At 44.2% G+C, this 27700-nt stretch overlaps 1 protein-coding gene across 2 annotated transcripts in view; it reads right to left on the reverse strand.

The window, feature by feature from the left end:
• The window catches only part of GALNT4 (polypeptide N-acetylgalactosaminyltransferase 4), a 145009-nt gene that overhangs the window by 79419 nt on the left and 37890 nt on the right, over positions 1–27700 (reverse strand). For both annotated transcript variants that reach the window (XM_083188374.1, XM_083188373.1), the window contains exons 3-4: positions 23376–23545; positions 4554–4743 (exon numbers count right to left, since the gene is read on the reverse strand). In XM_083188374.1, the coding sequence (XP_083044500.1) occupies positions 4554–4743; positions 23376–23545 (360 nt within the window). The remainder of the gene's footprint in view (positions 1–4553; positions 4744–23375; positions 23546–27700) is intronic.

The raw sequence follows: 27700 nt of genomic DNA on the forward strand, positions 1-27700 counted from the left end.
TCACTGTCTGCTTCCCAGGCTTTTAGCCAAAGTACTCTTCTAGCTGAAACAGACGTGGCAGAAACATTGGACGCCATTCTTGCGCCTTCTTCCCCAGCCTCATAAATGTACTCTGCTGCACATCTAAGCTTTTCAGCTAAAGTAAAAGCCTCTGAATCAGGCTGGAGCTGACTGCCTAAGGCTTCTGCCCACTTAATCATTGCCTTGGTAACCCAAGCGGAAGCAATAATGGGACGAAGCGTGAAACCCACGCCTTCAAAAACTGCCTAAAGACATCCTTCCACTTTTTTGTCAACTGGATCCTTAAAGGCCGCACCCCCTGAACCGGCAAAGCCATGGCCTTGGACAATCTAGCCACAGGTGCATCTACCAGAGGAACCTTTCCCAAAACTTCACATGTTCCTCAGGCATGGGGTACATATTAGCAAATCTCTTGGGCATAATTAATCTTTTTTCAGGAGTTTTCCATGCTTCTCCCAGCAAGGAAACCATACCCTCATCAAAACGGAAGGTCACAGAATCCCTGCGAATTTTCTTGAAAACACAGTGCGCAGGCACCTAGTCTTCCTCAGACAGATTTAGGGGGAAATTTACCAATATAAAAAACCTAGTTTTTCGTATTAGTATTTCTGTTTCAGTCGTATGCAAAGTCGTGTTCTGGAGGGGAATGTACAAAGCAGTCAGATACGACAGCTTTGTAAACCTCCGATGGTATAATGATTCGTATTAGCTGGTCATATATACGGCCGCTAATACGAATTCGTACAGGCAGTCTGCACGGATCAGTCAGATCCGTGCAGGCTGCAAGGTGTAAAAAAAAAATAGAAAAATTAAATAAATAAAAAGAAAAACCAGCGTGGGGTCCCCACCACAGCTGTAACCAGCACCAGGCTGAAAGAGCCGGGCCGGTGATTAAAAATCAGGAAACCCGACAAATAGGGGTTCCCCGATTTTTAACAACCAGCCCCAGGCTCCAGGTCCGGGGCTGGTTCCCAAAATACGGGGGACAAAATGACTAGGGGTCCCCCGTATTTTAAGAACCAGCCCCAGGCCAAACCAGCCAGCAGGGTAATGTCACAGCCGGGGGACACTTATGATATAAGGTCCCGCGGCCAAAACATTAACCCTACTGACCAGTCAGCCTGGCCAGGGGCACCTCCAGGACTTACCTGACCAGGCTGAAGCCTGGTGCTGTCCCCGGTGACACTGGGCTGTGGTCACCGGGCTGATCTTGGTGTAAAAAAAAAAAGAATAAACTATTGTTTAATACTGGTGAACTATGAGTCCCAGCAAGCCTCCCCTGCAAGCTGGGACTTGGAGAACCACAAGTCCCAGCCTGCGGGGCATTAAAGGGCCCGCTGGCACTTGTAGTTCCACAGTATTAAAAATAGTAAAATAAAACACACTGACACACATTTAAAATAAAACTTTAATACATCCAAAGCCCTTACATACTGATACTTACCTATCTTCATCACGTAGCCCTGGTCCTGATGTCCTGGTCTTCTGGTCCTGTGTCGGCGTTCTGCTCCATGTCGACCGTCGCTGTCCGGGTCCGACGAAATCCATGGTGGAAGCTGTGGAAGGAAACCATACTCACCTGTCCCAGGGCGACGTAGTCCAGGGAAGGGGTCTTCGCAAAAAAAAAAAAACGAGAACGCGAACCAGACCGAACAGCTGAGCTGCACGGTACTCTGTGTACATCGTGAGGCTCCACCCCCGAATGCCGCTATTGGCCGCCTTGCGGCCTAGCGGCCAATCAGGAGCCGCTAGGCCGCAAGGCGTCCCATGATGCTTCAGATCAACTTCTAAAGCACACTAGGATACATAACTCAGTACAATGCCTGAACATCTTATATGCACACTCATATAACCATAACATGACAAACACATGACTGGTATACTTACTGAGCGTAAGGGAGGGATTGCTGTGTCACCAGGATGGACTCAGAGAAAGGGGTTTCAATGGTAAGTTCTTACAAAAATCCCCTTTTCTCTTTCGTCCATCCTGGTGACACAGCTCAACATTGGGACGTTCACGAGCCGGTTCTTTGGAAGGGTACGCTCAGACTGACAGTTCTCATCACTGCCTGCCCAAAAGAAGTGTCGGTACTTGTTTCTTATCACGGCCACAATCGTGGGGATCGTGTACCTTTAAGTTAAGGTACACGATCCCCACGATGGACCAGATTTCCTTTAAAATCAGGTCCATTTTGCCGGCAAAGGTACAAAATCGGGGGCATCGCGTCGGTTGGGACCATTAACATTGGTCCCGACGCGACCGACGCGATGCCCCCGATTTTTCCATAGATTTCAATGTCAAAATAATTTTTAACATTGAAATCGTGAGCATCGCGTCGGTCTTGTGCCATTATAATGGCACAAGATGAGATGGACTTGATTAAGTCCATCTCACATTGAAAAAAATGTGAAAAATGTGAAATGGGCCAATATGACCCATTTCACATTATATATGGCCCCGTCGTCACCCCACGATAGACGCCAACCCGAAGCATGGCGAGCGCAGCGAGCCCGCGAGGGGCGGCAGTGCGCGTCCTCCGACCTTTTCATTCCCCTACTATCCACGTCGGCGTGGAGTTGAGAATATATAGTGTGGCGAGCACAGCGAGCCACCGAGCCCGAAGCGTGGCGATCGCAGCGAGCCCCGCGAGGGGACGCGTATACCTGTGAAGTTATACGCGTCCGCTCGCCACACTATATATTCTCAACTCCACGCCGACGTGGATAGTAGGGGAATGAAAAGGTCGGAGGACGCGCACCGCCGCCCCTCGCGGGCTCGCTGCGCTCGCCACGCTTCGGGTTCGCGTCTATCGTGGGGTTTACGTAGTAAAATTTGGGGGTCTAGGGAATATTTTACATTGAATCCAATGTAAAATCGGGTCCCAGGGACCCGTTTTACATTGGATTCAATCAAAAAATCGGGTCGGTCGCATCAATCGCATCGCATGCGACCAAATCGCATGCGATGCGATCGACGCGATTTTTCCGACAAGACCACCCCGATGTAAATCGGTGTGGCCGTGCTAGGAAACAAGTACCGAAGTGTCCTCCGACGCGAACTCATGAAATCTGTAAAATTTGGTAAAGGTGTGAACAGAGGACCAAGTGGCAGCCCTGCAGAACCTGTTACGTATCCCTATTTGCAATTGCTGTGGAATCTCTGGCATGTATTATACAATCACTCCCGCCTGACATTATAGGTTTACAAGTCTCTGGTAGGTAATACAGAGTGGCTTTCTATGCAAATAACCTTCTGTTGTTTATAGCCAACTATATCACAGCTGTACCAGTGGTACTTCAGGCTATCGATTTTTTGGGTGTTTATTCGGATCTCCATATCAGCTAGGATAAATCTACTGTTATGCCCCTTATAGGGCATACACATGGGGCCATTTATGCCCTATTTCTACATCAGGTGTCATGCAGCGTGGGACCAGCTTGAAACACCAACTAGGCCCTAGGTGACAAAAGGGGACAATGCAGGGTTAACCCCATTACAGGTAGTACTAGCAGGCAGAATTATTGAGTCAGGTCCCTCATTAATGCCACAGGACATTCAAATCTGGAAGCAAAATGTTGACTTTTTAGGATATTGATAACTTGCCAAACTTAGGGCTACCTGGGAAATAGACCTGGGTCCTACGGATCATGATAGTTGGGAAGTGGCACTGGAGTGTCCTCGGCTGTCTTTGGTGTCAATTAGAGTGCAACAAATTAAACCATTTATTCTTCACAGAGTATATAAAAAAAAACTGTTAAACTATGCAGGTTTGGGGGCAATGCTTCAAATCTAAGTCCTAAATGTAGTATTGGGGTGGGCTCCTTTTGGCATTGGCTTTGGATTGTCCCCTGACAGTTCAATCCAGGGAAATGGTGCAATCAGTTCTGTGTGAGTTGGTTATGCCCAGGTCTTTACTTTCCTCAATGGGATTGTTGTTAAGGAATATTTGTTGATGACTCCATTAATAAGTGTACTTTGTTTGTTACTCATGCCTGTGCACTGGCAAAAGCAATTATTGTCAGGTCTTGGATGATTCACAAAGGACTGAAAGTTTATTCTTGGCTATCTTTGGTTCGCATTACTATCCAACATGAAAAATATGCATACCCTTTTATACACTGGCTAGACTCCAGATATGCATGATCACCAATACTGAGGAACACATCCCTAGTTGCTGGCCTTGCTTCATAATTATACATCTGTGTATTTCTTTTTTTTTTCAGTTTTTCTAGTTTGTATATCAATTATTTTCTTTTTTTTCTTGTATTTAAATATCTAATGATATTGAGATGTAGTATGATTTGTTATTATTCTGTGCATTTTCTATGTGCTGTTAATTATTGCACAAATTTAGAATTATGGTTCTAAATGCTCTTTTCTTCTTGTGTGAAATTGTATCTGTATTTATTTTATTTATGCGTGTGCGTGTGTGTGAGGGGGTATGCATAGTTTTTAAATATAAATTCCATATAAAATAATGAAAAAAACAACCAAAAAACCCAAAGTGAATTATTAAATTTAAATATAGTACCTCTCTAGAAGTGGTTCTAGCCAACCAGTGACACATTCACAATGGCAATCCAGAAACGTGAGCACATCTCCTATGGCGTAGGTTGCACCAATAAGTCGTGCTCTCACCAGTCCTTCACGTTTTGTTGTTCTGATAAGACGCACCCTCTCCAGGGAACTGATATAGTTTTCAAGTTGAGACTTTAGAAACACTATAAAAAAAAAAGTATACATTTTCATTAAAAAAATAGAAGAAAACAGATTTAATTTGTACTACATTATATTCATTACATCTTATTTACTACACATGTACATTTTTATTTCAACCTGTTTTAGATATACAGAAAAAAAATCCTCATTACTATAGACTGCAATTTAGAACACGCATTATAGAATTATTATTAGCCCATACTACTCAATTTGGCTGTATCTTTCTACAATAATACTACTATTACTATAATACTACTAGGTTCCATCACTCACATTCACATCATTTGAAGTACATTCCATCAGAACTTACACTCCTTTCTCGCTACGTGTTGCAGTTATCTATCGCCCACCTGGGCAACCAACACGATTTCTGGAAGATTTTTCTGCCTGGCTCCCTCACTTCCTTTCCTCTGACATCTCAACAATCATCATGGGTGACTTCAACATTGCGATTGATAGCCCAAAATCTGCTGCTCATGCCTCCAAACTTCTCTCTCGGCCTCTACCTATGGACTGACTCCTCTACTCATCAGGAGGGCCACTTCCTTGATCTTGTATTCACTAAGCTGTGCTCAGTGTCTGTATTCACCAATTTTACTTTTCCTCTCTTAGATCATAACCTTATCACCTGCATGCTGTCCTCTAATACTTCAAACTCAAAAAAAACACTGAAATCGCTTAATCCACCTCAAGCCCGCAGAAATATTAATGATATTAATTTTCAAGTACTGTCCTCCTCTCTGCAACAACAGCTTGCTCCTATTTCTGCAATTACTACTCCTGAGATGGTGGTATCACACCTGAACCGAACTCTCAAAAACAGCCCTGGATGAAGTGGCTCCAGTTACCCACCACACTCTACGTAGGCCTAGACGCCAACCGTGGCACTCTAAATTAACAAGACACCTACAAAATCTCTCATGCAAAGATGGTGCAATGGATTTCTTTACATATAAGACTATTGTATAGGGTGATATTTTTAACTACTTTTTGGACGCCATTTTGTCATGTATAACCTCCATTTTGTATCTGTATAACTTTGTTGCTATATAAATGTACTTTTTATTAGGATTAGTGCTTTTACAGACATATAGGCACCAGTTAGAAATATAGTTCCATTCTAATTGCCAGCTGTCTTTTACCCTTGACCTGGTGTGGAAGATATAGTGTGTGGGAAGGGTAGCCAGTGTTTAAGCAAACTGATTATAATAAATATATGTTCCTGCTATCAGTATGTCTGATCGGAACTGTCTAGTAAGCTGTATGGGCCATTGTGTCCATAACTATGTGAACGGGAATCGTGTCATTTTGGATAATTTATATCGTGCACAGACTGCTACATCCAGCTTCATAGAATGGGTATAAAGTCTAGAGACTTTTACATAGCAGAAGTTCCTGAAATCTAGGTCTGTCTGCAGCGGACACAGACTTCTAATGCACCCCAGTGTAGTAACTCAGTAGAGTTACATACTAAGAGGGACCCTGGGGATGACTGGACTTTTATTCTTTAAACTACTGATGACAACCATCCGGGACAGATCTTAAAACATCTGAGATAAAAGCTGAGTATTAACTTGTTACTTATTTGCATGTTTTTATTATTGTAGCTTAAATAAATGTTTATCTTTGTTTTGAAATGTCCTGTGTCAGTCTCCATATTTAACACATTGTATCCTAGAACCTGGTCGCTTGAGTTATTACCTTCAACCGACAACAACTATCTACCAGCCTATAGTTATTCCCTGGAAACTGCCAAACAAACATATTTCCAAACTCTCATTTCTGCTCAAGCTTCTAACCCAAAATGTATTTTTAATACATTTAAATCCCTTCTCAACCCTCCCTCACCCAAGCCACCAGCCACTATCCATGCACAAGATATTGCTTCCTACTTCATGGATAAGATTGACAAGACCAGAGATGAATTGGTATGCTCCAACTCAGTTGGTGATCTGCTCAGTTCCATACCTGAGCCCTCTGACTCATTTACTTCATTTGATCCCACAAATGAAGGTGAAGTATCTGCACTTTTCTCTTAATCCCACTCTACTACCTCTCCTCTTGACCCTATACCCTCACAAATAAGTAAATCTCTGTCTCCTGTGCTCATTCCAATCTTAACTAAAATCTGTAACCTCTCCTTCTCTACTGCTGTCTTTCCTTTATTGTTCAAACACGCAGTTATTACTCCGATTCGGAAAAAAACAGAATTCTGACTAAAAGCTCTCTCAAACTACCGTCCCATCTCCCAACACTCACCTCACACAGTTACAACTTACTGGACCCGCTTCAGTCAGGCTTTCGTGCCCAACACTCCACAGAGACAGCACTGCCTAAAGTTGTGAATGATCTGGTCACTGCTGGTGAGTCTAAAGGCCACTATTCACTACTCACTACTAATTCTTCTAGATCTCTCTACTGCCTTTGACACTGTTGACCACACACTTCTCATACTAACACTACAATCCCTAGGTCTTAAGACTTAAATCTTAATATTTAAAAAACAGAATTAATTCAATTTCTGCCAATAAATAGTAGTTGCCAACCTGATATCTCTATTGCTGTTGAGAATATGACAATCACTCTGAACGTTCATCGTCTGCAAAGCTACTCTGTGAGTCACTTCATTGGTTACCTGTATTCTACCGTATTCAATAAAAAAATTACTTTACTTACACACAAAGCCATAAGCCAAACTACACCAACATATGACCAAGAGACGATATGTCTCTTATCTCAAAATATCTTCCAACCCGACCTCTACACTCCTCCCAAGATCTGCATCTCTCATCCACACTCATTACTCGCTCTCATTCCAGATTGCAGGACTTTCTTTGGTCTGCACCCACTCTGTGGAATGCCCTCCCAAGCACAATAAGACTCTCCTCCAGTCTCCAAACCTATAAGCGTTCCCTGAAAACTCATCTCTTCAGGCAAGCTTATCAAATTCCAGAACCAGTCACAGAACCTTGCATTCTGGTAGAATCGATGCAATAAAGAATACAGTATCTATCCTTATGTATCAATGTCTATTTCCCTATAGATTATAAGCTTGCGAGCAGGGCCCTCCTACCTTTTGACTATCTGTAAATACCCTGTTTGTTGAACCACTGTCTCCTTTTGCAAAGCGCAATGGAATATGCTGCAATATATGAGAAACTGTTAATAAATGAATAAATAAATAAAACACTCTCCCGAGCCCTGGAAAATTATACAACTGACCCTATGCAGATGAATACAGTTATTGTTTACCTCCAGGGTCAGCTATCTACATGTAGAGCTATCACAGTGAAGACCGAATTATGGTATTAGCCCTTGGCCAGCACAAAACAGGGGGAGGGGTAAAGGAACCTTCGGATACTTCGGCAAGGGCTTCTCATGAAAAGAGAACCGGTTATGGTATAAAACATAGACTAACTCATGATAGACAGTCATACGGTCGACCACTAATGGTCGAGAGTCACAAGGTCGACAGGGTCCAAAGGTCGACAGGGTCCAAAGGTCGACAGGGTCCAAAGGTCGACAGGGTCCAAAGGTCGACAGGGTCCAAAGGTCGACATGGGTTTTTATTGTTTTTAGGGTGTCTATGTAGACATGGACACTGTCTAAGAGTACCGCATCCCCTCACATGGCTCACTGCGCTCGCCATGCTTCGGGCACGGTAACTATTTTATTCTTCCTCCATGCCCTAGTGGATGGTAGGGCATGAAATACCGCCCGTCAGCAATGTCGGCTGAAAATTTTGTAAAAAAAAATGCATGTCTACCTTTTTCATGTCGACCTTTTGACCACGTCGATCTTTAGACCCTGTCGACCTATTGTGTGTCGACCTTTAAACCCTGTTGACCTTTTGACTGCCTACCATTAGTGGTCGACCATATGACTGTCTATCACGAGTCAGTCTATGATCAGTCAGGATACCAAGAGAACCATAGGGGTAAATTTATTAAGATGGGAGTTCTATTGAAGATGGAATGTTGCCCATAGCAACCAATCAGATTCTATTATCTTTTAGAAGGTACTAAATAAATAAGAAGTAGATTCTGATTGGCAAACCTCCCAACTGTCATGATTACAGCGGCACAGTCCCGATTTTCGGGTCCTGTCCCGCTGTCCCACCCGCAGCAGGCATTGTCCCGCTGCGGGGGGTGGCAGTTGGGAGACCCCCCAATCTAATAGAATAGACGCTGTGCGCATGCGCACAGCGTCTATTCTCGTATGAAAATGAGGTTGCGGCTAATTAGCATAAGCCACGGCCTCATTTGCATACGCCCCACCCCTTTTCGGCCGCGCTAGTGTCCCTATTTCTTCAGCACACAAGTTGGGAGGTATGTGATTGGTTGCTATGGGGAACATCCCATCTTAGTAAATTTACCCCATAGTCTTCTATAGGCAATGCACATGCTGAGGCTCCATATTCTGGATGCTTAGTGTAGCTGTACCTATATTATATCTAAATGTACATATTTTGCTAAGTGTGAAAAAATTGAAGCTTAAAAAGTACTTGACTTGAATTAACCCCTGCTCTTTCCTCGTCTAGAGCAGATAAATCAGGATTTTATATCTTAACATCCTACCTCATGTGTTGATTGATTTCATTAAATGCATAGGTAATTGCACACTGCTTTAGAAAGAAGCTAATGACAAAACAAACTGTACCTTTGAAGTTAACTGGCAAATATACTATTCATATATATCCATGTGATGGGAGGAACTTATTTTAATTCTTAAGGATACAACAAAGCCATTGATGTTTATTTAAGCCACTTGTATTACTATCCATTGCAGGGGGTGGGGATTTGATTGGTTCCTTCCAAATATGGGCAAAACATGTATTGTGTCGGCATTTAAGTCTGATTGTATAGGCTGTGCACATAGGGGGTGATTCTAATCGCTACACTCCCTTGTGAGTTCACATAGGGGAGTGATGTTGGGCAAATGCGCATGCGCATAAACTTTTATGCGCATGTGTAGCCGCTTTGTGCACTGCAAATTGATCACAGGCCCGTTTGCAGGCAGCATTGTGGACGGGGCATGGGGCGGAGAACATGGGTTGCGCCCAAGGGAACAGCCAATCCCATGGAACTGCGCCAGTGACGCGGGGGCAGGCAGATGATGTCACCGGACGTCAGGTGCCAGAACTCTTCCTGTACAGGGGCACCGCAGATCTAAATCAGCAGAGACAGTCTTAGATCGGCGACCATTGAATGATTTCTGCCCCGCACGCAATCTGCAAATGGAATGCAAACATCCATTCACATGCGTGCGGGGAGATTTGCAGTGTGTGTGGAGGGCAGACCTTTGCGCGTGCGGCGTTTAGATGACCCACAAAGCTGCACATTTTGCAGCTTTGCAGGTCAATCAGAATGAGGGCCATAATCTATCTGTGCATATATTATATCGAAGTGTGCATATTTACTAAAGTGTGATAAAACTGAATCATAACTTCAGTTATAAACCAGCATTAAAATCAAAGTGAAACATAAATAAATCACTATCAAATCAGATAACTGAAGGACTACTTACAAAAATGTGGCAATCATTAACAAGGCAAAACCATGCCTTGTAAAGGGCTGTGGCTTCAAAAAAAATCAATAAAAAGGCCAGGATCAGCAGGCATCCCAAATCTCGATAAACTCTTATTACATATGCCCCCTAAGTTGACTTGCTCTTCACATTATTCACCAACTGGCTGTTTAGTCAGGCTACTTTTGGTTTTGTGATTGAATAGCTGTATCAATGCAATTGTCCTTTCACCTAAAAGTCCTGTTTGAATTACCACTGCTTTTTTGCTCAGACTCACATTCTTTAATTTCTTACACAGTCATTTCAACACCAATATTACTGCGACTATGCCCAGCGTGTATATACAGCGATGATCACGTTCATCGCTGGGGGGGGGGGGAAGCCGCTCAGTGCATACACACTGAGTGGCTTTCCCCCCCTGCACGTCGCAGATGGCGCGGGGGGGGGGGGGGGGGGACACGGCTTTGCATAGTGCAGAGCTACAGATTGAGTCGGCCTCTTCCTTGCAATTTACCTACTCCACACTACATACAGATGTAGCGTTTCTCTTCATTGCAGGGGCTGGCGGTGGATTCGCCACACGCCAGCCCCCCGGCCAGACTTTGGAAGGGGACGCGCGTGCACGAGAGGCTCGTGCTTCCCAGTCAGATGTAGTGTCCGCTCGCCAGCGGGGGCATTCTGGTGAGCCCCGGCGCTGGATGAGCGGCGCTACATCTGTACAGGTTTTATTCAACTCACTCAGCGTCTACCTAATCATGTATCTTGCCTTCTGTTCTCATCTTTATATGTCCATAGTCCTCCTACACCTAACTTTCTGTCTCCTCCCCTCTGTCTCCCTTCTGCTTCTCTGCTTTCATTCACATCTTACCCATCATGGTCCTTAATACCACACCAAATAGCCCACCTCCTCTCCATGTCAGCTCACTTCACACCACCACATCAAATTACCTCCCTGCCCACCTTCTGCACCATCACTACTCTCTATTCAATGCTACAGCAACCCTAATAATCTCATTCACATAGCTCTCCCATCAGGGATGGACTGGGGCTGCTTTCAATCCCTGGCATTTAGCGCACAATACAGGGGGAATTTCAGGGTCCTACCCTCGAACCGTGGCCCTATTTTTCTTCAATACACACACACACACACACACACACACACAAGGGACAGGTGGGGGTGTGGAAAAAAAGGGAGCCAGAAGACTAAGCTGCACTTGCCAATCCCAACTCCCTCTGTTACCAGACAGGCCCATCTAGCCATCAACCTCCTGGCATTTGCCAGAAGTGCCAGGTGCCCAATCTGGCCCTTTCTCCTACAAACTCTATCCCTCTCTCTCCTATACCCACTGGAATGCGATCGATTGATAATAAATTGGTCCCCACCCATGACCTTTTCGATTCCAACTCCATTAATTGTCTAGCCTTTACAGTAAACTTGAGTTTGCTCCTCCGAAGGTGCCCATACACGTTGCGATAAGCAGCGTGCAATGTGACCAGTTATCAGGTGGCGCGCACACGTGCATTTTGCATGCAATGCGATGTGATCCGCGGGCAGTACAAAAAGTATGTGTAGAACATACTTTTTGTACTGTGAGATGCGATGCCCGTGGGAGCGTGTATCGCACTGCACGCTGCTTATCACAACGTGTATGGGCACCTTCACACCACTTATCCCAAATGCGGTCTGCTGCGGACCTCACATTAAAAACATTAAACACTCATCCCCCCCGGCAAAAAAACCCTTGCAAAACCCGTTACCAAGCAAACGGATGAGCCACAAGTGGGTTTGACACCTGTGCCTCCTCCCCGAGAATTAGGGAATCTCCCATTACGTTAGTCAATAGGGCTTCCCCCAGCCTATCAGGAGCAGGCTCCGACGGAGCTCCACAGACTGTGTGCGGCTCCATTGGTACGCAGGTTATGAATTAACATGTGCATCTATGGCTGGTTCTCACCATAGAAGCCTATGTTAAAACTTCTAATACTTCTCTTCATTTAAAGAATGTTTCCCTTCTGGACCTTACTAAAACCCTTGATATATTTAAAGTTTTATGTCCCTCCTTTTCCTTCTCAGCTCCAAACTATACAGATCCCTTTAGTCTTTCAGAGTAAATTTTGTGATGTAGGCCATGTACCATTTTAGTTGCCCTAGTTGAGATATGGCCTCCAGAACAGAGTTCTAGATGACATCATACCAATGACATTATTGCTTCTTTCTTTCTGCTACTGATCCTCCCACTATGCAAACAAGCATCTGTCTTGCTTTCAAATTGCTTTGTTACATATTGCTTACCTGCCTTTAAGTCACCTGGTATATGGACTGCTACATCCCTTTCCTCCTCAGTAGTTTTCAATATAGTAACAATGAGGACGTTGACTGTCCTTATCCTACCTGCTTGACTCCCCTTCTCTCGACTATTCTCTTTTGTCCTGAATAAGCCACGTCCCTATACAATTATTTCTTTACTTCCTCTTGACTTTGTTGCTCAAGCATTTACTAATCATTCTTGTAGATCAACACCTCAAAACTGGCACATCAAATTCATGAGATATCTGAAAAAAATGTTATGTACTGCACTGCTTAGTGACAGTGGAGAAAGTAACAATCTAAAGCAAACTTCTTTATTTTAAATTGATGTTCCCATCCTATTAGTGCTGCCCTGTCCACCTCTAATTAGTCATACTTCAAGAACCTAATTTCCTCAAAATCTTTTAAACTGCAGGGTCTATTTACCACTGTAAACTCTCTCCTCTGCCCACTATGACCCCTTTCCACAGTCTTGGCCATTGCTTTTGTCACCTCCTTCACATCCAAAATGGATTCTGTAACAGCTGTATATCACATGCCAGCAGACCATAAACAACCTACCCCTCCTTTTCCTGACCACCTCTTCTTATCGACCTCACTAACTACATCATCTCCTAGTATAGGGGATAAAAATAGGATTTTAATACCTACCGGTAAATCATTTTCTCTGAGTCTATATGGGATACAGGGAATCGTTCAAGATGATGGGGAAAAGAGGGTATCCGCAGGAGACAGGCACATACAAAACTTTACACTGGGTGTACTGGCTCCTCCCCTCTGCTTTCCCTCCCAGCAGCCAGTTAACAGAAAACTGTGCTGAAGGAGAAGAAACAAATATGAGAAGGAATATGTGGTGAGATTCATCCAGCACACCCAAACAACTATCACTTGTGTTCAAGTGACAGAAGGCCGCGTCAGCGACCACAAACAAGTGGTGGCCTCAGTGCCAGAACAATAAATAGTCATCATAATGACATAGTTCCAGTCGGTCACCTAAGTGACAACAAAGTAACGAATGGTCACTGTAGTGAGAACAATACACCTGTGAGCACTTGAGTGACACAAGGTAACAGGAGGTCACCTAAGTGACCAACAGCTCACATCAGTGAGACAACTGCAGAACTCTGCACAGAGGCGGGCGCCCTGTATCCCATATGGACTCAGAGAAAAGGATTTACCGGTAGGTATTAAAATCCTATTTTCTCTTACATCCATATAGGATACAGGGAATCGTTCATGACAATGAATACATACCAAAGACACCAGAACGGGTGGGAATGTGCGGAGATTGCCGCAGTACCACATGCCCAAACTGAGTATCATCCCTGGCCAGGGCATCAAACTTGTAGAATTTTACAAATGCATGTTGACCCGACCATGTAGCGGCCCTACATAATTGTAAGGCCGAGACTCCTCGAGCAGCCACCCAGGAGGTCCCCACTGTACAAGTGGAATGGGCTTTCACCCCAGCAGGCGTTGGAAGCTTCGCTACCACATAAGCCTGTTTTATCGTTGCACAGATCCAATGTACAATAGACTGCTTTGAAGCAAGACGTCCTATCTTTTTAGCATCATACAGAACAAAGAGACATTCTGTCTTACGGATTTTAGCCGTTCTCCGGACATACACCCGTAGAGCTCTAACCACATCCAAAGAAGCTGGGACCTCAGATTGAGGGCCACTAGCCGGAACCACAATAGGCTGGTTCAAATGGAATGCAGACACCACTTTAGGGAGGAAACGTGGGTTAGTACGCAATTCCGCCCACCATGAAAGATTAAATATGGGCTCTTACAGGCTAACGCCCCTAACGCAGATACCCGCCTAGCCGAGGATAAGGCTAACAAGACCACCATCTTCCACGTGAGGTATTTCAAATCTATCTCATCCAAAGGCTCAAACCAAGAGGGATGCAAAAATGTCAGGAAGACGACTAACGCCCACGGTGGAGTGGGAGCCACAAACAAAGGTTGTATATGTAAAACACCTTGAAGGAACGTCTGTACTTCAGAGATATATGCCAGCTTCTTCTGGAAGAATATGGACAAGGCCGAAACCTGTACCTTTAATGAGCCCAAACATAGGCCCAAATCCAACCCAGACTGTAAGAATCTGATGAATCTTTCCAGTTTAAATTCAGCTGGAGCAAACATCCTGTGTTCACACCATCCCACATATTTCCGCCAAATGTGATGGTGATGGGATGCAGTAACCGGCTTCCTGGCTTTCATCATCGTGGAAATAACGAATGCATGAAAAGCTTTGTCTATTAGGATCTGCTGCTCAACCTCCAGGCCACTAAATGAACTAAATGAAGCTGCTCTAAGGCCTGGAAGATGCACGGACCTTGCATGAGCAGGTCTCTTTGTAGAGGGACATGCCACGGGTTGTCCTCTTGCATGCTTAGAAGATTGGGATATCAAATTCTTCTTGGCCAGTCTGGAGCCACTAGAATGGCCTCGACTCCGTCCCTCCTGATCTTTTTTAGAACCCAAGCCACTAACGGTATTGGTGGAAAGATGTATGCAAGGTTGAATAACCATGGTACCGATAGGGCGTCCACCGCCTCCGCCTGGGGATCTCTCACCCTCAAGTAGTACTTGGCCACCTTCCAGTTGTGCCTGAATGCCATCAGGTCTACCTGTGGGGTCCCCCACCGAGCTACCAGAGCATCAAACACCTGGTGTTTTAGACTCCATTGAAAATCGTGGCGACTGAGGAAGTCCACCTCCCAGTTGTCCACCCCAGGTATGAAAATGGACGAGAGGGCCTGAACGTGCCCTTCTGCCCAGGACAAAATCTTTGTCGCCTCTTGCATACAGGACCTGCTCTTGGTACCTCCCTGTCGATTCAGAAACGCCACTGGCGTTGTCCGACTGTATGCGAATAGTCTTGAACGATTGTGACAAGAAAAAATGCCCTTCACCTATTACAATGTGCTATTAAATACATTACACCTTTTCAAACCACTAGTGTGAGTACCCTGAAAGAGGAAAACCCCCAAATCCATATCTCTGTGTATTAGTCATACAAATTGAAGTGATAAAACATATACATATAATTATATCAGCATTACACAAGGTTGGAAGCCTTCTCTCTTGTTTTTCATATACTAACTTAGAGAAATCCAGAAGGACCATACCAGACCTCAACCCGAACCAGGGAAGTAATGTATTTATGTTATGTTGTAATAGGTGAAGGGCATTGTCACATACGTATCTTTAAAGGGTTGGTGATCCCTTTCTGCTCATATTTCACCTTATACTTCAGCCGCTTGCGCTACAGAAACTCCATCTACTTCTACTTTCCATTCGTCTTGAACGATTCCCTGTATCCCATATGGATGTAAGAGAAAGTTAATTACCCTCATCTGGTCCTCCCCCCTCCCTCCTCCTAAACCATCACACAACCTGATGCCACCCTGCCTCTTTTACTACCTGTCTTGTTGAACTGGGTGTACTGGCTCCTCCCCTCTGATTCCCCGCCCACGAACCAGTTAAGGTAAAACTGTGCCCGAAGTAGGATGAACATATGAGAGGAATGATATATGTCACTTATGTAACTACAGATGTGTGAAAATTGTGGTGAGTTTTATACCAGCACACCCGCATTTAACCAAAATAACAAACTGAACTGAACAGTGAGGCCACCAAAAACAAGGTGGACTTCTGTAACAACAGATTAATATCTGCAGCGAGACCCCGCACTGGGCGGGCATCCAGTATCCCATAAGGACTACGTGAAAAGGAATTACCGGTAGGTATTAAATTCCTATTTTCACTAACGTCCTATGGGATACTGGGAATCGTAATAAGACATTGGGGATGTCCCAAAGCTTCCATAAGGGGTAGGTACGTGCAGAGACCACCATAGTACCGCCAGCCCAAACTGGGTATCCTCTTTGGCCAGGGCATCAAATTTGTAAAATTTTAAAAAGTATGCTGACCCGACCAAGTTGCAACTCTACAGAGCTGCAAGGCAGAAACACCCCAAGCAGCCGCCCAGGATGCACCCATGGTACTAGTGGAGTGCGCCTTTAGTCCTGAAGGTGCAGGCAAACCTGCCACAACATAAGCCTGTTGTACCGTTGCACGAATCCACCAAGCAATGGACTGTTTTGATGCAGGACGACCCTTCTTCTGTGCATCATAAAAGTACAAAAAAAAACAGTCCGTCTTTCTAATTCTTGTCCTCTGGACATAGATACGCAGAGTGCGCACCACCTCCAAGGACACCGGAATATCCGGTGAATTAGAGGCAGAAGGAACCACAATGGGTTGGTTCAGATGAAATGCAGAGATCCTCTTATGCAGGAACAGCGGGTTTGTTCTCAGCTCCGCTCTGTCCTCATGAAAAATCAAGTAGGGACTCTTACAAGACAGAGCCCCTAACTCAGAGACTCTACGAGCCGAAGCAAATGCCAAAAATACCACCGTCTTCCAGGTGAGGTATTTCAATTCCACCGACGTCAAAGGTTCAAACCAGGACGAGTGTAGGAAAGTCAGAATCTCGTCCAGACTCAACGGCGGTGTAGGTGGAACAAAAGGAGGCTGAATATGAAGTACTCCTTGGAGAAAGGTCTGTACCTCTGGTAAACCAGCCAATTTCTTCTGAAAGAAGATTGACAGGGCTGAAATCTGGACCTTTAAAGATCCTAAACATAGGCCCAAATCCAAGGCCGCCTGCAGAAATCTAAGGAACCTATTTAGGTTAAATTCTGCTGGTGGAAAACCTGTCTCCTCACACTAACCTACATATTTCCTCCAAATATGGTGGTAGTGGGCCGCAGTCACCGGCTTCCTTTCCTGAGTCATTGTAGATATGACTGAGGTGTGAAGGTCTTAATGAGCTAGAATCTGCCGCTCAACCTCCAGTCCGTTAAACAAAGCCGCCCTAAGTCCTTTTAGACGCAGGGTCCTTGAGTGAGCAGATCACTTCTGAGAGGTAGACGCCAAGGCTCCTCCACCAACAGGCCCTGAAGATCCGCATACCACGCCCTTCTTGGCCAATCTGATGCTACGAGAATGGCCTCCACTCCCTGACTTCGTACTCTTTTGAGCACCTTTTGACAGCAGCCAAATCTGTATAGAGCGCTTATCAGAGCGGAGTCCTCAAAGTAAGCTGCTGCTGGGGGGGGGGTTAGTCAGGCCCCTTAAATAATGGGTTGGAGAAACAACAAGCAGCGCTCAATTAATGATATGAGTGAATATTTCAATAAAAAACATTTAATTATAACATAAAAACACAATGCACATTAAAAACAGTATTTTGATATAGCATTGGGACCTGAATAAGTATGGGTGTGGTAAACCTGCTCTGGACCGTCAGAATTCCCGGGAGGAGTCCAATTGTAATCCAAATGGGCCCAGATAGGGTAGGGTGTCTCTGTGGCTGTCCCACTTGATGTGGGTAGATGTTATTCGAAATGTTCCCTCTGCGGTACAATTGTACTTGCGATGTGCCAAGAAGACCGCTGGAGGCGTTCCAAGTAAGTGTGGAACTGGATAGCCGCAAGGGATCTTCAGTAAGTGCACCAATATATGGAGGTGCAATCCTGAATTGGTTTCAAAAGATGGGGAATCCCGTGGGAATAACGGCCAGATGATTAGGCAGGTAAAGGATAAAAAACAGTTCAGGTCCCAGTCACGACCAACGTGTTTTGCGGTCTCTAAGGGACAGCTTTTTCAAGGTCGTGGACCACGCTGTCGTCAGGGCATCTACGGCCACTGCCTGAGGATCCCTGGTTCTTGAGCAGTACCTGGCAACCTTGTGATTGAACTTGGATGCAATCCGGTCTATTTGTGGACGACCCCATCACTCCACAATGGACGCAAACACTTGAGGCTACACTCCCCAGGGTGGAGGTCGTGGGGAATGAGAAAGTACGCCTCCCAGTTGTCCACCCCCGGGATAAAGATGGCTGAGATCGCCGTCACATGCATCTTTGCCCAGGAAAGAATCTTGGAAGCCTCCCTCATGCACGACCTGCTCTTTGTTCCTCCCTGCCGGTTGACATACGCCACTGTTGTTGCATTGTCAGATTGTACTTGAAGGAACGTTTGAGCCTTTAGTATCGCATAGTACATGGCTCTCAATTCCAGGACATTGATGTGTAACATCGATTCCCACGATGTCCAACGGCCCTGAAAGGACCTGCCCTGAGTCACCGCTCCCCATCCTAACAGACTTGCGTCCGTTGTTAGGAGAATCCAATCCTGGATCCCGAATCTCCTTCCTGTTAACAGGTTTGGAGCAGGGGTCCACCACAGGAGCGATTGTCGGGCCTGATGTGACAGGAATATTCTCTTGTGCATCAGGAGATGCGACCCTGAATACTTGGACAACAAATCCAGCTGGAACACTCTGGAGTGGAACCGTCCAAACTGGATCGCCTCGAAGGTAGCCACCATTTTTCCTAGAAGCTGGACACATTAGTGTATCAATACCTGAGGCTTGGCCAGAATCTCTGAGATGAGAGTCCGTATGGCCATCATCTTCTCCTGAGGAAGAAAAACCCCTTTCTCCTCAGTGTCCAGAACCATTCCCAGAAAGAGAAGGAGAGTGTAGGCGTCAGGGAGGACTTGCGGATATTGAGAATATTGAGAATCCGACAGAACCTGTCTGGTCCTGACAATATCCTGTACCAGGATCTGTTCTGATCTTGCTTTGAGAAGCAAATAGTCTAGGTAGGGGATGATATTGATTCCCTTCCTCCTCAGCAGAGTCATCATTTCTGCCATCACCTTTCGTAAATATGCAAGGTGCAGTCGACAGTCTGAATGGCAGCGCTCTGAACTGGTAGTGCTCGTTTTTCAGAACAAATCTCGGGAATGCCTGATGAGGGCCCCAAATAGGGATGTGGAGATAGGCGTTCTTCACATCCAATGATGCTAGGAACTCTCCCTCTTCCAGGCTTGCTATGACCGCCCTCAGAGATTCCATTCTGAACTTGTACACCTTTAGGAAGGGGTTCAGAGTTTTTAAATTTAGTATGGGCCGTACTGAACCATCCAGCTTTGGTACTAAGAACAGGTTGGAGTAATAACCCCTGCCCTGTTCTTCCACTGGGGCCGGTACAATGATCAGTGATTTCTCCAGTTGGTGTATTGCTTGGCGCTAAATTACCTGATCTTCCGCAGCTGCTGGTAAGCCTGACCGGAAGAACCTGTGAGAGGGAGGTCCTGCAAACTCAAGCCTGTAGCCATTAGAAATAAGATCCCATACGTGGCTGAAATGCACCAGCCGACCACTCCACGAGACTTATGGAGGGACCCCCGAGTCATGCCGAGGGCTTAGAGGTGGATGCACTAGGCTCACGGTACTGTGACACTGGGGCTGCAGACTTTCTGAATTTACCGCAGCCACCTCTGGCAGCAGAGGAAGTTCCTCTTGCCCACTGCTTGGGCATGGAAGGCCAAAAGGACTGAAATTACTGAAAGGACTGCCCAGAGAAGGGGCATCTGGTCTGCGTGGTCGGTGGAAAAGTGGACTTTCCTGCTGTTGCTTTGGAAATGAGGTAATCTAACTCACTGCCGAACAGCTTTTCCCCTGTAAAAGGGAAGATTTTCTACGCTACGCTTGGAGTCAGCTTCTGCTACCCACTGGCGTGACCACAGGGCCCTACGACCAGAGAACATGCATTGATAGCGCCCAGTTCCTTCTGCGCATCACACATGACTTTTGCAGTGTCTTGGATATGGCGCAATCTCTCAGCGACTTGTGCTACTGACATATCTGCCCACAAACCTTAGTGGATTGAGTGGCCCAGGTATGGATAGACTTTGCCATCCAGCAGCTGGCAAAGACTGGCCTCTGAGACGCACCACTCGCCGTGTATATGGCTTTAAGTGTGGTATCCAGCTTTTTATCAGCATTATCCTTTAGCGAGGCAGACCCTGGAACAGGGAGTACCACCTTTTTGGACAACCTGGACACCGAAGCATCCACAACCGGAGGCTCCTCCCACACCTTCTTACTGACTGGGTCAAATGGAAAGGCGGATTTGAACCTTTTGGACAGCTGAAAACATTTTTCAGGTTGTTTCCATGCCTCTTTAAATGTATCCTCTAAATCAGCCTGCTCAGAAAAAACAATATGTTGTTTCCTCTGTTAGACAAAAAATGGGTCACCCTTCTGCGTTTCTGCAAGAGGGAGATGCAACACCTCTCTTATAGCCATAATGAGAGGCTCCGGGCCACGCAGTGATGATTGAGAGTCCTGCAGCAGCCCCTCATCCTCATTATCATCATCTCCTGCCTGAGTATCAACATCTGAGTCAGGCAACATGGAGGCCGCAGCACGATTGCGTGACTGGCCCGGTGTGGGGGTGATATTATCAACCCTTGCAGACAAGACAGAAAGGTCCTGATGCACTTGTTTGGTCTGCACACTGTTTGCAACCAATTAAGCTGACACAGTCTGCAGTATGGTTTTAATACCCGAGGCCCATTCAGGCTCCTGGGAGTCTGATTGCGGGGTCCCACTACGCTGGGGTGACACACCCAGCTATTGAGACATGCATTGATCACAGGTAATCTGTGGAGTGGACCCAGGCACAAACTTTGTGCTGCAAATAACACAGGTTATTTTTCTCACCATTACTGGAGAATATTAACCTTCCCACAACACACAGCAAACACAGTGAAATATAAATAAATCAGTGTGAAGTGTATAGAAACTATGTGTGAGCATCTAACACTGATATGTGTGTATAGCTTAACCAGCCTGTGGGGAGTACTCATAGAAAACTGAGGGGACCAGTACACCCTATAACCTTAACTCCCTTTTAGGAGTTGGTTCAGTCAATATATCAGTACAATTGCGTGCACAGTGTGGCACACAATGAGTGATTAAAAGTGCTTTCTGTTCTGCTGCAGATTCCCTCTTCAACACCTAACCTCTGAGGAGTGTCTGTAGACAGTAATGGCACCGCAGAGAGAAGCAGTGATGGCGCCCACAGAGCTCTCTGGTCCCGCTCTGAGCAAGCCCCTCCACTTGTAATGGCGATGGGCTTATCCTAATATTTATACTGGCGCTGGCTGTCAGAATCGCCCCTCTGCACAGCGCTTTTTATGAGAACTACCCTGGTGGTCCTGTTGTTGTCCCTAGCATCCAGTCTGCGCAGCCCCTGAGCAGGGAAGTCGTGTCTGCCGCCGCCGCTATCTTGCCGCACAAATAAACCAGGGTACCCCACTGTGGTGACCAGTTTGTACTCACTACTGGCGTCTTCGAACTGAGTCAGGAGTGTACGGCATGCTGGGGGTGTGTAACGCTGCAGCGTAATGCCTGCGATGACAAGCACCCTCTCAGGACAGTGGTCCTACAGCAGGGACAGCTCGGTACCTTAAGAGGCCTGCAACTTAACCCTTCTCCTGACTTCCCATGAAGCAGGAATGCTGTGAAGTCCAACACAGCAAACCCAAAATAATAAAGAAAATAAACTGAAGACAAAACTCTCTGGAGCTCCAGCAGTGTGCATCCTCTCCTGAGGGCACATTTTTCTAAACTGGTTCATGGGCGGGGAATCAAAGGGGAGGAGTCAGTACACTTAGTTCAAAGTTATATATGTGCCTGTCTCCTGCGGATACCCTCTAATACCCAATGTCTAAAGACGATTCCCAGTATCCCATAGGACGTTAGTGAAACCAATAGTGACAACTCTGTGGTTGATAGATTTGAGTATCATCCGCATATAAATTATACTGAAATTCGAAAGAGCTAATTAGTTTGCCAAGAGATGAGGTATAGATTGAGAAAAGCAGAGGACCTAAGACTGAGTCTTGTGGAACTCTGACTGACAGAGGTAGTGAAGAGGAGATAGAGTCAGAGAAGTGAACACTGAAAGAGTGATCAGATAGGTAACATGTGAACCAGGAAAGGGCTGTTTCATTAAGACCTAGGGAGTGCAGTGTTTGTATGAGAAGAGTATGATCAACAGTGTCAAACACAGCAGAAAGATCTAGAAGAATAAGTAAAGGCCTTTAGACTTAGCAGTTACCAGATAATTCACCACTTTAGTCAGTGCTGTCTCAGTGGAGTGTTGGGAATGAAAGCCTCACTGAAGCAGGTCTAATAGGGCGTGAGAGTTAAGAAAGTGTGTGACGCAAGAGTAGACACGTTTCTTCAGTAGCTTGGAGAGGCATGGGAGCTGAGAGATAGGACAATAGTTAGAGAGAGAGTTAGGGTCAGAATTGTGTTTTTTCAGAATGGGAGTAATCACTGCATGTTTGAGCAAAGAAGGAAAAGTACCAGTAGCAAGTTAAGGTAAGTGTAGGAATTAGAGAGAGCTGTTGTTGCAGAGAGGTGGAAAGTTGTGGAAAATTAATAGCATTAGTATGGGTTAGAGTAGGCATGCATGATTTCTCTGTCAGTGAGCTTGGGGTAATGGAGGAGAGCGAGAGGGTAATGAGATTGTGATCAGAGAGAGGGAAGGGAGTGTTAGTAAAATCAGAGACTGAGCACAGCCTGGTGAAAACAAGGTCAAGGCAGTTGCCTTCCTGATGAGTAGAGAAGTCGGACCACTGGTAGAGGCCGAGAGAGTTGATTAGAGAGGAGTTTGCCACCTTCTACAATTCCTTCCTGCCAACCTACGTTCTAACAGCCAGCTTCCCCTCCACACTCAAATCCATCCAGTTAACCAAAAAAGAATGTCTGCACTAGCTCCCCATGTCTTCCACAATCCACATCAAGTGGTTTTATTTTCTGTATGGACTGAAATGGCAACATGACAATTGTCTTACAAGAATGTTCAGCAATTACACTGCATACAGCGTAACTCATATATATATACAGTAAATTACCTTTATCACTGAAGTCATCCACTAATATAATTTCTTTCAGAAGTACAGAGGGAGACATTTCTAATACACTGTGTATTGTGCGGAGCAGTGTCGATAATGCTTCATTATAAAATGCAATTATGACAGACGTTGTTGGAAGCTTTCTGTAGTTGAAGGTTTTTGACTTACACCTGCAAAATATTATACAAAGGTTAATAGTTAGATGCAACGTGTATATAATATATATATATATTTAAAGCGCAACGGAATCTGCTGCGCTATATAAGAAAATGTAAATAAATAATAAATATTTATACACATTTTTTTTTCAAACTTTTTTTAAGATTAGCATGTACAAGGTAGAATGGACATCAATAAAGGTAATTAAATTACATCAAGATAGTGTGTTGCGTCTTGTTTAGGAAAATACAATCAAACGTTGGCTTCAATAATGGAGGTTATTGTTATCTTTTGTTTTTTACACAGTATATAACATCCATTATTATTTAAAGTAGTAATCTGCCTCTAATAGTAGACATGTTTTAGTAATACAAACTTTTCATACCCCCACTATCCACGTCGGCATGGAGTTCATCTTATATAGTGTGGAGAGCCAGCGAGCCCCGAAAAGGGGACACGGATTACTTCACATATATTCCGCGTCCCCTCGCTGCGCTCACCACACTATATAAAACAACTCCACGCCGACGTGGATAGTGGGGGTAAGAAAAGGTCGGAGGACACGAACCGACGTCCCTTGCTGCAAATCGCCACGCTTTGGGTTGGCGTTGATACTGGGGTGGCGTTAACAATGGGGGGGGGGGCATTTCACATAGTAATCACCCATCAGGATGGGTGTACAATTAAAAATCAGTTCTGGGGGGTGCATTTAACATTGGAATCAGGCATCAGGGTGCCTGTACAATGTAATATCGGGTATAATCGCGTTGCATCGCATCTGGCATGCGATGCAACGCGATATTAAAATTGTATACTCTGCCCGGGAAAGCCTCAAATCGGGTCCCATTGCATGCCTTAATTAGTGGCATGCAATGCGATATATCGGGTGCCCAGATAATACACAAGTACCGAGATTTATTAAGACCACATATAAATGCAGTATATTTAGCTGGACTCAATTCATACTGGTGGCCAGCTGTTCACATTACAGCCAATTACAGTGGGAAGTATTTGAAAATTTTCCAATGCATCCCCCAAGTCGAGAAGGGATGCTGCTTGATTACTTTGAAGGAGCCTTGTGCATTACATTTAAATTTCACCAAGCAATGCTGCCCACCCCCCCAAAAAAAAACTTAGTAATATTACATTATTGTTATTATGAATACTCTTTTTTTTTTAATGCCTTCCACCACTCATTGTAAATTAGCTAAAGGGGAGGGGGAGCTAAAAAAATCAATAAAAAAAAGTCCAGAGTAAATAAAAAAACATAACTCTTAAATAATCAAATGCAAACATGGAATCAGAAATTAAAGCTCTGCAATACACCAGCACCAACACTCAACTGAAGCATCCTTTCTGACAAAAACACACACACAAAAAAAAAGATTGGGCAAATAAAACAAACAAAAAAAGAATACAGAAATCTTACAAAGGCTTTTTATGTGGTATACAATACATTTTTTAAGTACTTGCACTTAACACTGGAAATATGCCATGTTTAGCTAGGCACACTGCTCCAGGGTGTATTTTGCTGGCCATAGAGCAGATGTATATTGCATTTTCGCTGAAACATATGAGAAGTTGGCAGGCAGGATAGAGTGCTTGGATAATGTAGGCTTTGTGCACAGCAGCCACACTAAAAGGTACCTTGAGCATTTTACTGCAAAAGTACAATTAAAGGAAGCCTCATTCACCCTAAGGTATCCAATAAGGCAAGCTTTTATGTTCACATAAAACTAGGAGACACAAAATGCACAAATTAGTAAAAGTTATGTGCTCTCTTAAGGGGTGCACACACATTGAGATTTTGGTAGGAGAGTTTGACTAGATAGTCAAAATCTCCTAGAAGGTTAGCCAAAATCTCCCCATTTTTCTCTTGCTTAGTAAATATTGCTTAGCATAGATTGATTGTGCAGGAAGGCAATTTTGACTAGATCAGCCAAAATCTCCAGTGTATCTAGCCAAAATCTCGCTCAAAATTGCTCAATCGCCAATATCTCAGTGTGTACGAGGCTTATTACACACACATATGTACATATAGCATATTCCGGATAGGAAAATAAAAAGGATCAGCACACCACCAGATTTAGCATTCAAAATTTGTACTTAATGCGTCCAAAAAGGTTTACACATGGCAGCATATTGGAATAAACAAAAGGCAACAGGTTACTTATCACTAGCAGACAAAACCAGGTAGTAAGAGTGGCAAGTTTTTGGATGCATGAATTACAAATTTTAAATGCTAAATCTGGTGGTGTGCTGATCTTTTTCCTATCCGGAGTATGCTATATCTATTATGTGAGTCAGCCCCCGCAATTACCAGTGGGAACGGTGTGTGGTTTTCCCCCTCATTTTTCTCCTTTTTATGTATTGTATGGCACCATGGATAAGGGTGCACCTGTCATGGTGCCCTCCTCAGTACATACATGTGTCCAACCTAACATCCAGGTAATCCAGGACAGAAGACAATAGGCTTCACTCCTCATAGTTTGGTGCTTACATGTTTAGAATACAGTGGCACCACGGAGGCTAAATGAGAAACGGTCATAATATTTTTGTATGAAGCGTATGTATGTTCTCCGTAAAATTCTGGTGTATAAATTCATTTATAATATATATTTGGATATAACATTAAATATCATTACAAACATAGTTATGTAACCTTCATAATGTATAAGCGCCAAACAATGAGGTCACTTGTAAAAGTACTTTGAAAAAAGGTTAACAGCAGTATTTTAAATATTGATTCTCCCATTCTGATAACCATTGATGCATACACCCCCCCTGGAGACCCCCGAGCGATAATGTCATCATAATGTTCCAAACTCCTCCACTTCCCCTGCTTTTTATATGGGGAATCATTATTATTACCTCAAATCCTTGACTCTTCAAAACAAAAATGAATAGAACCAAATTACAACTACGGAAGTTGTTTGGGCTATAAGTAAAGTAAAAACTTGCTACTACCCCGGGACCTGACAGCTGCTCAAATGAGTTTTTCAAGGTTATGGGATCTTAGAGACTTCATCTGCTAACAGCCTGTTTTAATTTCACAATAGAGACAGGCAATTTAACCAATCATTTCTATGATGCTCTTATAAAAGTCTTGCCGAAGCGCGGTCGCAATTTAAATCTCCTGGGTCCTTTCAAGCCGATCTCTCAATATGGACTACAAAATCTTTATTAAAATATTGGCAGAGAGATTGAAACCTGTTTTACCTCTCATAATCCATGAAGGCCAAACTGGATTTATCCTAGGAAGCCATTCCGTAGTCAGTGTTCGCAGATTTTTAGCTGCTATAAAGCACTTTGATGTTTTCTCTGCGCCCGACGCGGAGATAACTTTTAGTGCTTGTATTGGACTCGGAGAAAGCTTTTGATATAGTCCTGTGGCAACATTTAATCCGAACATTAGATTTAGATTTCCCTCATAAAAATATTTCTTACTCTTCTCCTCAATCTTTTATAGCTTGCAATGCCTATACTCTCCCCCTTTCCAACTAGATAGAGGCACTCATTAAGGTTGTCCCCTTTCTCCCCTTGTATTTGCGACTGCCATAGAGCCTCCAGCTGTAGTAATTCGTAACTCTCCCCTTATACAAGGAATCAAGATCAGATCAGAAGAATTAAAAATTGTTCTAGTCACAGAGGATACCTTGATTTTCATTTCTAATCCCTACAGGCCATTTTGAACCTTATCAACTCGTTCAGGAAAGTCTCTGGTTACCAAATAAATCTTATGAAATCTGAATTGTTATTACTTGGGAAGAGTAACCCCAATATCTTGAATTTGATTAATGTCTTATTTGCACTTAATACATCCCATTTCAAGTATCTTGGAATACAGATAAGTACTCTCCTCTTTAAATTTCTCTCCCATTATCTCGAATAGTGGAACTAAACTAGAATCTTGGAAAGATTTGCCTATTCATTACTAGGTAGACTAGAAGTTATCCAATCTATAGTATTTCCAAAAATTATTTATTGCATGCAAATGCTGCCAATAGCAATACATAGAACAGACATTATGAGATTGGAATCTATGTTCTCTAAATTCCACTCACAATGGGTTCTAATTCTTGGTAAACTTACCTTCTATTCTGGACTTGGACGATATTATATGCCTACATGCTATTTTACTAAACTCGCTCACCTCAGTATATCTC

Source organism: Crinia signifera, chromosome 5 (genome assembly GCF_055691185.1).
Source record: "Crinia signifera chromosome 5, ASM5569118v1, whole genome shotgun sequence".
Classification (NCBI taxonomy): domain Eukaryota; kingdom Metazoa; phylum Chordata; class Amphibia; order Anura; family Myobatrachidae; genus Crinia; species Crinia signifera.